Source organism: Hemiscyllium ocellatum, chromosome 8 (assembly GCF_020745735.1).
Source record: "Hemiscyllium ocellatum isolate sHemOce1 chromosome 8, sHemOce1.pat.X.cur, whole genome shotgun sequence".
In the NCBI taxonomy this organism is placed as follows: Eukaryota; Metazoa; Chordata; class Chondrichthyes; order Orectolobiformes; family Hemiscylliidae; genus Hemiscyllium; species Hemiscyllium ocellatum.
In genome coordinates, this window is record NC_083408.1 from 84500081 (window position 1) to 84514127 (window position 14047).

General features: G+C 38.0%; 1 protein-coding gene across 1 annotated transcript in view; it reads left to right on the forward strand.

Annotated features, from left to right (window-relative positions):
• mis18bp1 (MIS18 binding protein 1) overlaps positions 1-14047 on the forward strand; it is an 82539-nt gene that overhangs the window by 49582 nt on the left and 18910 nt on the right. The window contains exons 7-11 of the mRNA XM_060828511.1: positions 1304-1388; positions 2884-3053; positions 5856-6037; positions 6124-6223; positions 10592-12224. Coding sequence (XP_060684494.1) covers positions 1304-1388; positions 2884-3053; positions 5856-6037; positions 6124-6223; positions 10592-12224 — 2170 coding nt within the window. The remainder of the gene's footprint in view (positions 1-1303; positions 1389-2883; positions 3054-5855; positions 6038-6123; positions 6224-10591; positions 12225-14047) is intronic.

The window sequence follows — 14047 nt, forward strand, 5'->3', positions numbered from 1 at the left end:
GCACTTCTTTGATTTTTTTTGTTTTGTTTAGTCAAACTTTTGTTTTCAGCCCCATTCACACCTAAGATATACAAATAAGCATGGTAAACGGGTACATTTTTTAAAAAAAGGAAAAATAACAAACTAGCCTGATTACTTCAGCAGCTTTGAAGATGTGTCATTTGACAGTACATAGGTTTATCTCTTGATTGTCTTCAGAAAGTCATCGATCAATGCCACTGTAATGACAGAAATGGGGCGTGTGGGGTGATGATTGAGATAGCAATGAGTGGCATCGTTGTTAGGGCTAGTGCATGTGGGATAAAGCTGGTGTGGTGTTCCAAGAGATTGAGGAGGCAACTTGTAGGGCATGCAGCATTAGTGGTGTGGAGGGTTGAATGGGGTGGGTGACAGTGAGAGAGGTGTGGAAAGAAGGAAGTGTGAAATAGTGAGGCTGGCAGAGTGTGAACCATAATGAGAATTGAGGAAATGGCAGAGAGAGAGCACCCAAATGTGAGATAGCAGAGATCAGAGCGTGGCACTTAACATGGTGGAGCAGAGAAGCAATTGACGTTCTTTCTGCATGGCTGGATGTTCCTCCACACCCTGGAAGTGGCACTACATGGGTGATGACCTCTGGCAACTTTGACATGGTCTATAGCATGGCTTTTTTTTTACCAGTTTTCAAGAATAGCACTCCTTTCCTTTGCACCACCCCATCCCCTCAGGACCTCCAGGTCCCTGACAGGGAAGTTTCAGAATACAAATGCTCATCCAGATGCACAGAAACATTTTAAAGAAGGTGCACATGCAAGGGGTACCAATGTTTTGGTTGTTATCTGTTGAGGGGTAAGCTATTTTGGGCGCAGAATGTGGAATGATGCAGCAAAATTGGACTTGAGAAATATCATTAGAGTGCAGTAAGTAGTTAATACAGTGAGTTTGGTAAGATGCAGTAAGAAAACATTCTCATCAAACCTTCCAAAAAGTTTGTGCAACCTCAACTTAGCCAAAATAAGTTTGATTCAGCCCCGTCTTTGAGCTATGAGGTCTAGTTCATAATGAGGAGACTCTCTTAGTCTGCCTATATTACAGTTTATAAGTTAATATATGCCAATTCAGATTGGTGAATAAATACTTTATATACTTAAATATGAAAAATGTCAACACGCTTAATTCCAGCAATGGTATATTTTATTTCCTTTCCCCTTTTAACCCTTGATTAGCCCTTTGTCTGTAATATTTCCTTGTCAACTTAAATGACAAAAGAAAATAATGTTGTTAGATTTATTCCTTTTAACTGTGTTTTTTTTCTTTGAAACAGGATTCTCTAATTCCATTTTAAAACATTTTTTTCTGGGTTTTCCATTGGATTGGAAGGAGTATATTGAAGAATTCTTTAAAAGGAGGTATGTCAGTCTTCCCTTTCTATACTGTAGTTGGTGTTGATTTAAGTTGCTATGGTCTAGTCCAAGATTATCAAGTTGGGGTGCGAAGACTTTTAAGGAAACAATCTTTACAGGATATATTGCTCATTATCTCTCTGTCACATTCCTTGCAACCCAGTGCAATTGTCGTTATTATTGTCTGTTGCTTCATGTGTATTTGGTAAATATTGAAAAATCGCTAAGAACTATCCTCCCAGTGCTCGGACTAGACACGAGTTCAGTAATTTTCCTTTGTCAAAAATAAGACTACTTTGAGAAGGTTCTGAAATATCTTTCGTATCACTTCCCCCATTCTGCACATTGTAACAGATTCCAAGGCCATAACAATAAAGTGAATTAATTTTAAAAGGAACTGCTAGGAGTACATTAAATACCATGTTAATGGAGCACTAATTTCCAGTTAGTGTAACATTTTCAGGACCAATCGTATACTTTTTTTCTAGTTTGAGCCATCTCAGTAAGGACCTGAGAAAGCATAAAATTAAGTACAATGCAAGCCAACTCCCAAAAATTTGGTTTTCATCTTTATGCACCAATTGAAACTTTACGAGAATATCTGTTGTAAGTTGAATGCATAAAACATTGTTCACTTAGGTATTTCAATCATTTTTTTTAAAAAGTGAGTATTTAAAGGAACTTTGAAGCTGTTAGCAATCATTCGGAGTTATATGGCAATCTTTACAGCTTTGGCATACACAACCTAGCTGGAGACAGTGACCCTCTGGTTAGGAGGTTCTAATTTACAGTTTTTATAGATGCTTTTGTTCAGAGTTGCTAACTGTCAAGATGGCTGTATTTCAAGATTGTTCTGTACTTATGTTTTGATTATGTTATTGCCAAGAATAATTGAACACTTTCACTTCAGGAAGAAAGTGGAGCAGAAAAATACATTGGAATATAGTGATCATGTTTCACAGAAAATAAGATGCTATCAGTTACTACAGAAATGTTTGGGTCACTATTCAAAAAAATAATAAATGTTTCACGAGAGAAGAAATGAAAGGTGTTTTGGAAAATCACAATGGCCGAATTTGTTAGTTTTTACAACTTAGAAGATTGTCCTATTATATCTGGGCCTGTCATTACATATCTATTTCTTCTTATCCCATTTTCTAGTACCTAGCCTTGTACACTCTGGCACTTCAAGTGTATGAAATTCTTGTGTGCCATGAGCCTGTCTCTCTACTCCTCTCCACCCACCCCTCCCCCCACCATCATTTAAAATACTTGTAATGATGGTATGAGGCCCTTAGGTGGCAATAATTAGCCATTTATCTTCTAAAGATCCAACAGCAGATAGAAACATTTTAGAAAAGTCACCCAATGCATTTTATGTGCACCTCCTGTCTGCGAAGTTACTGATGAAGACATCAAAAACAGCCAAACAACCAATTATTGAAATAATACTAATCTAAGCAATTTTAAAACAATCCTTTTAAAAATTCTCATCATTTAGGGAAAAAGGATGTCATTCAAAAACAAGGGAGAGTAAAGATGCCAAGTTTCAAAAGCTGCCTTCAGTGAAATCCAGAAATTTACAAGATAATGCAGTTTTACCACATGATAAGGCTAAGACTCCATTGTCATCAAAGAATAAGCGAATGAGAGAGTCAAAAATTGATAATGGTAAGTTTTAAATACTTGTATGGGTTGGGGAAGAGGGGTGTATGGTTAGTGAAGAAGATGGAATGATTACAATTTGTTGTGGGGAGAGGGTCTTAACTATATAGAAAATGCTTCAATTTATATTTCTTGAATGCAAGTTCATTTATCTTGCATTTACCTGTATGGAATGCCTTTTGACAGTTATGCCCACTCTATCTTCTTGTAATCTAAGGCAATCCTCCTCATTATTTACCACCTCACAATTTTTGTATCATCTGTGATCTTATTGATTAACCTTTTTACATTGAAGTCTAATTTGTTTACATTTACTGCAAACAGCAACAGCAGAACGCCACATAGACCTCCAGTCACAAAAACACCTCTCGATCATCACCATCTGCTTCCTGTCACTCGGCCAATTCTGGATACAATTTGCCAAATTTTTGCAGATTCCATGGCCTTTGTTATTGGTCTCCTATGCAGGACCTTTTAGTCCATCACTGCCACTCAGTGAGATCATGGCTGATGTGATGATCCTCAACTCTATATTTCTTATAATCCTGATTCCGTTCCTGATTAAAAATTAAAATTAAAATCTGTCTATTCAGCCTTAACAGTCCTCAGCAGCAAGTAATTCCCAGATTCACTACTCTCTGACAGAAGAAATTCTTTCCCCTCTCTGTCTTAAATGTGCAACCTCTTATTCTGGGATTATGCCCACTGGTCTTTGCCTCTTCCAGAAAGGGGGAAAAGACGACCATGTCTACCCTACCAAGCCGCCTAAGAATCTTGTATGTGTTAATAAGGTCATTTTTCTAAATTGCAATGAGTACAAGCCCAACCTACTCCATTTCTTTTCCTCCTTGGATAAGGGACTCAAAACTTGGTATTCCAGCTGTGGTTCTGCCTTGTATAGTTTTAGCAAAACTTCCCTGTTATCCAGTGAACTTGGATTTTCAGGACTCTGTTATGACACAGAGACAGATAGCTGAACCCAATCAGCCTTTCTACCTCTGTAACTGCAACACAATAAAATTAAACCATTGAAAACCCCACAAAGTCACTCCAATGGTTGCTAATCAAACTTTTGAATAACCAATCCCAAACTTTGTGAATATTTAATATCCAGCCACCAGTTTTACATCTTAATCAAAAGAGTTGAAAAATGTGGTGTTGGAAAAGCACAGCCAGTCAGGCAGCATCCGAGGAGCAGGAGAATTGACATTTCAGGCATAAGCTCTTCATCAGGATTGAGGCTTGTGGGCCAAGGGGGCTGAGAGATAAATGGGAGGGATGTTGGGCTGGAGGGAAGGTAGCTGGGAATGTGATAGGTGGATGAAGGTGGGGGTGAAAGTGGTAAGTAGGAAGGAGGATGGAGCAGATAAATGGGAAGGAAAATGAACAGGACCATTCAAGAGGGCAGTGCTGAGTTGGAAGGTTGGATTGGGATAAGGTGGGGGGAGGGGAAAGAGGGAAACTGGTGAAATCTACATTGATCCTGTCTAGTTGGAGGGTGCCAAGGCAGAGGATGAGACGTTCTTCCTCCAGGCGTTGGGTGGTTAGGGTTTGGCGATGGAGGCAGCCCAGGATCTGCATGTCTTTGACGAAGATGAAGGGGGAATTAGTGTTCAGCCACAGGGCGATGGGGTTGGTCATTGCGGGTGTCCCAGAGATGTTCTCTGAAATGATCTGCAAGTTGGCGTCCTGTCTCCCCAATGTAGAGGAGACCACATCAGATGCAGTAGATCTCAGTCCAGCTTTAAAAGCTATTCAGCAGCTAGGTGTTGTTAACAGGACATATGAAGTGTCCTGGAAATTGTGGTGGCTCACAAGAAGTTGCATGTCAATAATACATTCGTACAGATGACTGAGGGTTGAAACTCCCCAAAAAAGTATTTACTTCAAGCAACAAAAGAAGATTAAAATTCAGAAATTCTAGGGACATATCGTGCTTTGGGAAGCTAGCCGATGGCACAATGTTGGAAATGTGCTGGTGAGTAAGTACTAGACAGCAGTATTCAGAGTCCAGGGCGGCATAAATGCAGGAAAGCAGGTGATCAGCCAGAACAGAAACATTTGTTGTAGCAGTCCATGAGTGAACAGCTCTTGAGCAAGAGTTAAAAGCCGGGTTGGCAAAAGTGAAGAATTATATTCCCTTGTGAAGCTTAATGAGATTTTATGACCAATTATGACATCAGGGCATCTGAGGTAGTTGTCAAAAACTGTTGTAATCTTTCTCAGTTGTACTTTTTAAAATTTATGTGCTTTGTAAGTTTGATCACAGTATTGTTTATGTCTACTATATCGTTAATTCTGGGTATTAGAAATAAATTGCACATGTAATATACATCATATTATTGTTCCAGCTCTTATTGTAGAGGCTTGATATTTGCTCAAAATGATGAAATCTTATTATCTTAAGTCCCCTGGAACACACCACCTTTGCTTAAAAGATAAAAGATACTGCTCACAAACTAGATCAAATTACAATTTCATGATGTAGTTCTGGGATCATAATGTAAAGTTGGCAGTCTGGTTTGAATTCATAGCATGTGTAATCTTTATAAATTAAAGTAAATATAAACTAAAGCCAACAATGTTATCTTGATAAACAATGCAAGATAGCAGCTATTTTACCAATTTTGTAATTTATTAAATGGTCTATAATTTAAATCCTGGTAATCTCAGAAAATTTGTTTTTCATTTTTCAACCACAGAAATTATTTTAACTTTCATCATGTTTACTGCTCTGCAACTGGTTATGTGCATTAATTCTGATATTTAATACTGTTTAAATGGCTTTTGTACCTTATTTTACAATAGAGATTACAGTTTCCACAGAAACGTCAATGCAAAAATATACACTGACTAGTCGTAGTGGTCGTTGCATTAAAGCACCATTGGAGTACTGGAGGGGACAACGATTAGTGATTGATAATACATTGAACGTTACCGTCAATGAGGGTGGAACGGATTACTTAGCTTTCACCACACAAAACAACGTAGTAAGTATAATACTTTATAATAAAGGGAATAATAAATACTTAATGACTTGAAGTAACTATTTTGTTTTTTTTTAATTTTACAAAAGGAGAAAACAAATGTTAAAGATGGAAATTATTTGAGAACCTCAAATCAACAGAGAAAACGACCATCATTGACAGACGACCTGAGTAAAAAGCAAAAGAGATGTAAGAAAATATGACTTCTGTAAAAATGTCCATAACACACAATATACTCAGTCTTTTTTTTTATATTTGATTTATATTTACTATGTATGGCCCCACAGTTGTGTTGGTGGCAGAACTGTCAGCACCTATTATTATAATGATGCAATGGCTGATGCTGAAATAAAGTTAATATCTACATTATGACAGTTAAATGTAATAATGTAATATCCTTAGATATTGGGTTCAATGGGTGGTGCATGACAGCATGCTAGGAACAGCGTCAAGCATTCCTAAAATGAAGAGTCATCCTGACTAAACCACCAAACAGAACTATTGCACTCCAAACAGCACAAGCAGCATGTGAAACCAACAGATCAGCTCTAAATTCTGTAGTGCTGCCACATCTAGTCATGAAAGACAACAGACAATTTAGCAACTCACTGCAAGAGGAGGCTTCACACATGATGGGAGAGCCCAGCACATTAATAGAAAAAATAAGGCTAAAGCGTTCACAGCAATCTTCAGCCAGAAGTGCCACTTAGGCGATTTGTCTCAACCTCCTCCAGAGGTCCCCACCATCACAGATGCCAGAGGTCAGCTAATTTGATTAACACCTCATAATATCAAGAGACAATTAGAGGCTGGATAGTGCAAAGGCTATAGGCCCTGACAACATTCCAGCAATAGTACTGAAGACTGGACCTCCAGAACTTACTGCATACCTAGCCAAGCTGTTCGATTACAGTTACAGCATTGGCATGTAGCCAATAATGAAGAACATTGCCAAAATATGTCCTGTAAACAAAAAGCAGGAAAAATCCAAATTAGTCAACTACTGCCCAGTCAGTCTATTCTCGATGATTATTTGGAGCAGCATGCTGGCTCAGTGGTTAGTACAGCTACCTTTTCACCAGAGACCTGGGTTCAATTCCAGCCTTTGGTGACTGTCTGTACGTTCTTCCGTTGTCTGTATGGGGAGACAATGCTCCAGTTTCCTCCCACCATCCAAAGATGTGCAGGCTAGGTGGATTAGGGTTACGAGGATGAGGTGGGATGTCATGGGTCTAGATGTGTCTTGATGAGCTTAATGACCTCTATATCTGTACTGTAAGAATTCTATGATCCTGAGTGAAGCTAGCTGTCATCAATAGTGCTACCAACAATATTTGCTCAGGAATAACTTGTTTACTGACATCCAGTTCGGGTTCCGCCAGAACCACTTAGTTCCTGATCGTAATACAATTCAAACATGGACAAAAGACTTGATTTCCAGAGGTGAGGTGAGAGTGACTGTCCTTGCCATCCAGGTTGCATTTAACAGTGTGGCATCAAGAAGTCTGAGCAAAATTGGGGGTGGAGTATCAAATCATAGCAGATTTTTGAAGGAAGTTTCCCCCATATTTCAACCACATGTTGTGTGAAGAATTGCTTCTCAAGTCACTGGTGAATGACCACTCTCTAAATTTAAGTCTGTTCTGGGTCCCTCCTTTTATCATTTCTATTACCTTGCATATCCATTTTCTGTACCAGGTGTGAACCCATTATATATGTTGCTTTGTTTCCAATATTTATTTCTCATTACAATAATAAAAACAGTATCTTTTCATGACGAACTTCATTCAAATAGCATTAGAGTATTTTGAAATGGGACAATAAAAAAAATCCATCTGCTGAAGTACTTGGTAGGATCATCCTCATACTAAAATGTTCAAAGATGTGCAGGTTAGGGGGATTGGCCATGCTAAATAGCCCATATTGTCCAGGAATGTGCAGGCTAGATTGGTTAAATATGGGAAAAGAATGGTTACAGGGATAGGGTTGGGAGTGGGTATAGATGGGATGCTGTTCAGAGGGTTGCTGTGAACCTGATAGGCAGAATGGCCTGCTTACACATTGTAGGGATTCGGCTACATGAATCTGCATGCATTTTATCCACTCACATTGAGTTTAGATTAGATTACTTACAGTGTGGAAACAGGCCCTTCGGCCCAACAAGTCCACACCGACCCGCCGAAGCGCAACCCACCCATACCCCTACATATACCCCTTACCTAACACTAGGGGCAATTTAGCATGGCCAATTCACCTGACCCGCACATCTTTGGACTGTGGGAGGAAACCGGAGCACCCGGAGGAAACCCACGCAGACACGGGGAGAATGTGCAAACTCCACACAGTCAGTCGCCTGAGGCGGGAATCGAACCCAGGTCCCTGGCGCTGTGAGGCAGCAGTGCTAACCACTGTGCCATGGAGTTCTATCTGTTATTTCCACATTGCTACTTAGTTTCTATTTCAAAGATAATTTGTGGAGCCATATAGCACTCCTTATATTCTCCACATAACTGAAGTGGTAAATGAGTGAGATGTCAAACAGTTTTGATGTAGTGACATCATGACACTTAAATATTGTGTTCGCACAAATTAATTCAGTGAGGATTTTCTGAATGCACCATTTGTTTTGGTGCCAACTATTCTCTGTTTGTTCCCTTAATTTAATTATCTTTTTGTAAACTATAATAGAGTCATACAGCATGGAAATGGACCCTTTAGTCCAACTAGTCCATGCTGACCCTGTTCCCAAACTAAACTAGACCCACTTGCCTATGTGTGGCCCATATCCATCCAAATGTTTCCTATTCATGTACATTTAAATGTTGTAATGTACCTCATCCACCACTTCCTCTAGCAATTCATTCCACAAACGAGCCACTGTGTGTAAAAAAAAACGCCCATTATGTCCTTTTTAAATCTTTCTCCTCTAACCTTAAAACTATGCCCACTAGTTTTGAACTCCCCCAACCTAGGGAAAAGACCCTTGTTATTCACTTTTTCTATGCCCCTCATCATTTTATAAACCTCTATAAAGTCATCCCTCAACCTCTATGCCCCAATGAAAAATGTCCAAGCCTATCCTATTTTTATAACTCTCATTCTCCATTCCCAGCAAAAATGACTTATTTTGTGTATCAGTGGAATAATGTTTTAGAACAATATATTGCAGCAGTGGATGCCCTTGATTTAATTTTTGGGAAGGTTCCCTGCACTCTAAAGAAGCTCAAAAAAAAAATGGATGCAGGAAATATCAGCTATTAAGCCAAATCAGAGCATATGCATGTAAAAGAAGAAACTGGTTTCCTTCCTGCCAAAACTGCTTTGCTTTCCATGTAGGTCCATGTACATATCTTTTGAAAAGAGCTTGTAATTAAGAACCATGAGAATTTCTGTGAGCAAGTCTAGCTTGTGTCACAATTCAATTTGATCATTGCTGGTCAGTATCTTAACTCTGACTGCTCTGCCAGATACAATGTTGTTTCAAAGATTGCTGTATCAAGATTCCTGTCATTTTTGTTTTCTAAGTATTTATTAAGATGCAACAGCATGCAAACCAAGCATTTTCTTGAAGGTCTCAAACAACTACTAATCACTGGTCTAGTATTCCAGAAGCTGACGCTAATGCTCTGGGGCATAGATTCAAATGCCACCATGACAGCTAGGGCAAATTTAATTCAATTGATAAATCTAATATATAATGCTAGCCTCAGTAATTGTGACCATGATGACTTATCATCAATTATTTTAAAAGCCAATAATTGTCCTTTGGGAATGGGAGTTTCCATTCTCACCCAGTTTAGCTTATGTGTAACTCAAAATTCACAGCAATGTGGTTGATACTTTAATTGCCCTCTAAAATCAGCAAGCAAGTCTCTCAGTTCAATGGTAATAAAAGATGAGCACCAAATGTTAGTATTGTTTGCAATTTTCATCCCATGAAAAAAAGGTTTTGAAGTAGTTAACACCAAAATGATGGAAAACTTTAATAAACTAGACAAAATTCAAGATATGAGATGAAAACAATGACTGCGGATGCTGGAAACCAGATTCTGGATCAGTGGTGCTGGAAGAGCGCAGCAGTTGAGGCAGCGTCCAAAATGGAGCGAAATCGACGTTTCGGGCAAAAGATGAAGGGCTTTTGCCCGAAACGTCGATTTCGCTGCACTTTGGATGCTGCCTGAACTGCTGTGCTCTTCCAGCACCACTGATCCAAAATTCAAGGTATGTTTTCTGTTTTATAAATTCAAGGTATCATCTTCAGTTATGCACTTCTGAAGGATAACAGTACAGAAATCTTTTTCATCAACCAAACCTTTACCACATGTTTAGTCAACCCTGCAAGGTAATTTGGTATGATGTCCAGGAATATGTAAAGTGAAGAATGAAATAAAATTGTCATTTGTCCAAAATTCCCATTGCATTTTACTATTTTAGTAGATTTCTCATTTCTTATGGAACACTGATTACAATGCTGAAAGATAATTAATTTATCTTTTACAGTAAATATCCACTGTATTTGAATATTAGATCTAGAATCTAACATGTGTCTTTTAATAGATCCAATTTTGAAGATGGAAAGAGGCTGCAAACAGGGAAAAAAGGGAAATGAAAAGCCTAACAACCAACGGGTGAAATATATTACAAGAAATCAAAAACGCAAACAGTTGTTAAGACAGGTTGCTTCAAGCACAGGTGAAAGTTCATTGAGTACAACAACAGGAAAACCTACGCATAGAAAATATGGTGACCTAAACCCAACAGTTGTTTTGACTCCAATTTGTGATCCTCGGTCATTAAGCAACAAAACAGTGAAATTAAATGAACTACCCACTGCTAATATGAAAAGAAAGAATGGAAAGACTCTGACCACTATAAAACTGGTAAATCCAAAGGAAATAGAGGATACAAGTGAAAGTGATATTTTTGAAAACGAGTCCAATCAGAAACTCAGGAAAACAAAACACTCTTACAAATTAAGAAGTATAAGGGTAAAGTCAAGTGGTTTGTTAGATAATGGTGAAAGCGAAAGAAATATGTCTGTAGCTGAAGTGAGCAATTCACCTGAAATAGAGGATACAAATGGTACTGATAATTTCGAAGACAAATTTAATTGGAAACCCATGGCATTGAAACAACGTGACCCTTACAAATTAAGAAAAAGAACAATAAAATCAAGTGGTTTATTAGGTAATGCTGAAAGCACAAGAAACAAAGAAAGAAATATGTCTGTGGCAGAAATGAGTAGTTTATCTAAAGTAAAGGATACAAATGACCGTGATAATTTTGAAGACTGTTCTAGTGGACCCACAGGATTGAAACATTCTTCAAAGTTGATCAAAAAACTTGTTGAATCAAGACAATCAGAAGATGAGAGTTTGGAGACCAGTGAGAGTGTCAAGATTAAGATTAAAAGGAAAGTGAGAAGTGCAAACTACAAAAGGTGTGTCAGTAAACAAAATCAAGCAGCAATAAATAAGCACATAATTTTGACTACATGTAATTCTGACTGTACTAATCGCACGGAGCCCTCCGAAACATCCTCAGTTCAGCTGAAACCCGTCTCTCCAATGATTACTAAAGATTGTATTTTGTCTGAGACACTGATATCATCCGACTCTATTCCAAACAACAAGGAGATCAGAAAAAATAATGCTGACGAACTTCCCTCAAATAACCTATGTAGTCCTAGGAGACAGAACGTCACTCGTGTTCAAAAGTTTCAAACTCCTTTTCATTCTAAAACAGGCAGGCAGAAAACAGTATTACATAGTGGCAATGCCAAAGTGACTACTACAATTGGATCAAAATGCTCGTCAAAACTAAATGACAAAGTTCAACAATCTCTTTCATATCCAATAAAGGACCCAGAATTAAGACACCATTATGTTGGAAGCAGTGCATTAAAATGCAAGCAACACTCTTCACAAAGAGAAACTGAGAATCAATTCAATAGTTTTTTGTCATCAGATGTTTCAGAGACTGAAACAAGTAAGACTGAAGTTATTGTAAAAGAAAAAACAAAAGTTCCAAATAAAAAAACTGTACCTAGAAAAGTATTGGCTACAGACTTTCGCCCCATATCAAATTCTAGATCTAGTCTGAAAAAGCAAGCAAAACAGTTCATATCCTTGCATTCCCTTGATAGTGAAGCCGAACCCTGGACCAAGAAAGAACTACGTTGTCTACACAGGTAAGAATATCTAAATGATTTAAATTAGTTTGAACTTTATTGTCTTTTTACTCTGTATGCTGTATCTTTAAGCATGTGTTTCGCAAACCAATTTCTTGACTGTATTACCAATAATGCAATGAGTATTGAGTTTTTGTATCTTGATCATCACTTTGTTTTAGATTTCAACATTGTGATAGAGTGTTCCTTGTTGCACATATTTGACTGTAACTTTTTTAACCAGACATTTATGATACCAATGTCACCCATACTTAGCTAAATAATCTGTGAATTTTTATTGTAATTAAATTTGAAATTTCTCAAATAGCCCTCCCATATTCTTTAATTCGTATGGCTTATACTCACACTGTTTGAATTGTTTCTAGAACAATTATTTTTGTGTTAATTGAAAGCATAGTATTGACAAAGTGCAAAATAATATACACACTGTTTGTCTGGGAATTTGTCATTGAAAACAGAACACTTACATTGTTAATCTAAATAATGCTTCCAAATTTACCATGCAGAACAAATAAAATAAATTGACAACAGGAAAGGGGTCTATTTTGAGAAAAAAAGAGGTGTGATGTGGTTAAAAAGGTGAATTTAAGTTTTTAGAGTTAATTAATAATAAAGCATTGAGGTTTGATATGAGAGTTCTGAAGATTGGGAGTCAGGTAGTTAAAGATTTTGCCATCATTGCAAACAGGACAGGATATACAAAAAAAATGTTGTATGGCTGGTAGATGTGACTTATAAATCTGGAAGAGTATGCCTAGAGTAGGGCAAGACTGTGAAAGGGTTAAATTAAGTACATCGAAAAATGCACTAGATGTGCGTAGTTCAGCAACAATTAGGTTGATAGTCAAGTAAAATGAACTGCTGTGTATAGGCAGCTGTTTAAAAGAACGTGAGAGATCCACAAGGAGAAGGTACGACAGTTTGAAGTGTGAGAAAAATGTGCAAGGCATTTCAGCAGAGGCGGTTAGTTATGTACATACAATTTTGTATGCCATATTATGTCCTGATGATAACAAATTTGGACATAAGTGCCAAAGATGTGCATGTTGAGTCTACAATCAAAACAGTGGCATTCAATGCACCACTCATTGACCACTGCTTCTATTGTCGATTAAAGATGTTGAAGCAGCAGGCCAAGCTATCAGAGGAACAGAATATTCCAGAGTCCCACAAGATCGATTTATATGGCAGAGAAATTAGTTTTTCTACTGCAAAAACATAGAAAATGGCAGGAGTAGACTGTTCAGCTCTTCAAGCCTTCTCTGCCATTCGTTATAATCTTGACTAATCATCCAACTCAATAGACTATTCCTGCTTTGATCCTTTGATCCCTTTTGCTTCACATACTATATGCAGCTCCTCCTTGAAATCATACAACATTTTGGCTTTGACTGATGTCTGTAGTAGTGAATTCCACAGGCTTACCATTCCTGAGAAGTTTACCCCATATCTTTAGATTGTGATCCTCGGTTCTGTACTCCCTCTCACGCTCTTCTCACTTGCAATACCCTACCCCCAAAAAGCACAGGAACATTCTTCCAGTATTTACCGTCACTGGTTCTATTAGAATGTTATAGGCTAATTGTGTGCAGTTTTGGTCGCCATACTATAGGAAGGATGTGGAGACACTGGAACGGGTGCAAAGGAGGTTTACCAGGATGTTGCCTGGTATGGTAGGAAGATCATATGAGGAAAGGTTGAGGCACTTGGGGCTGTTTTCATTGGAGAAAAGAAGGTTTTAAGGGTGACTTGATAGAGGTGTACAAGATGATTAGGGGTTTAGATAGGGTTGACCATGAGAACCTTTTTCCACGTATGGAGTC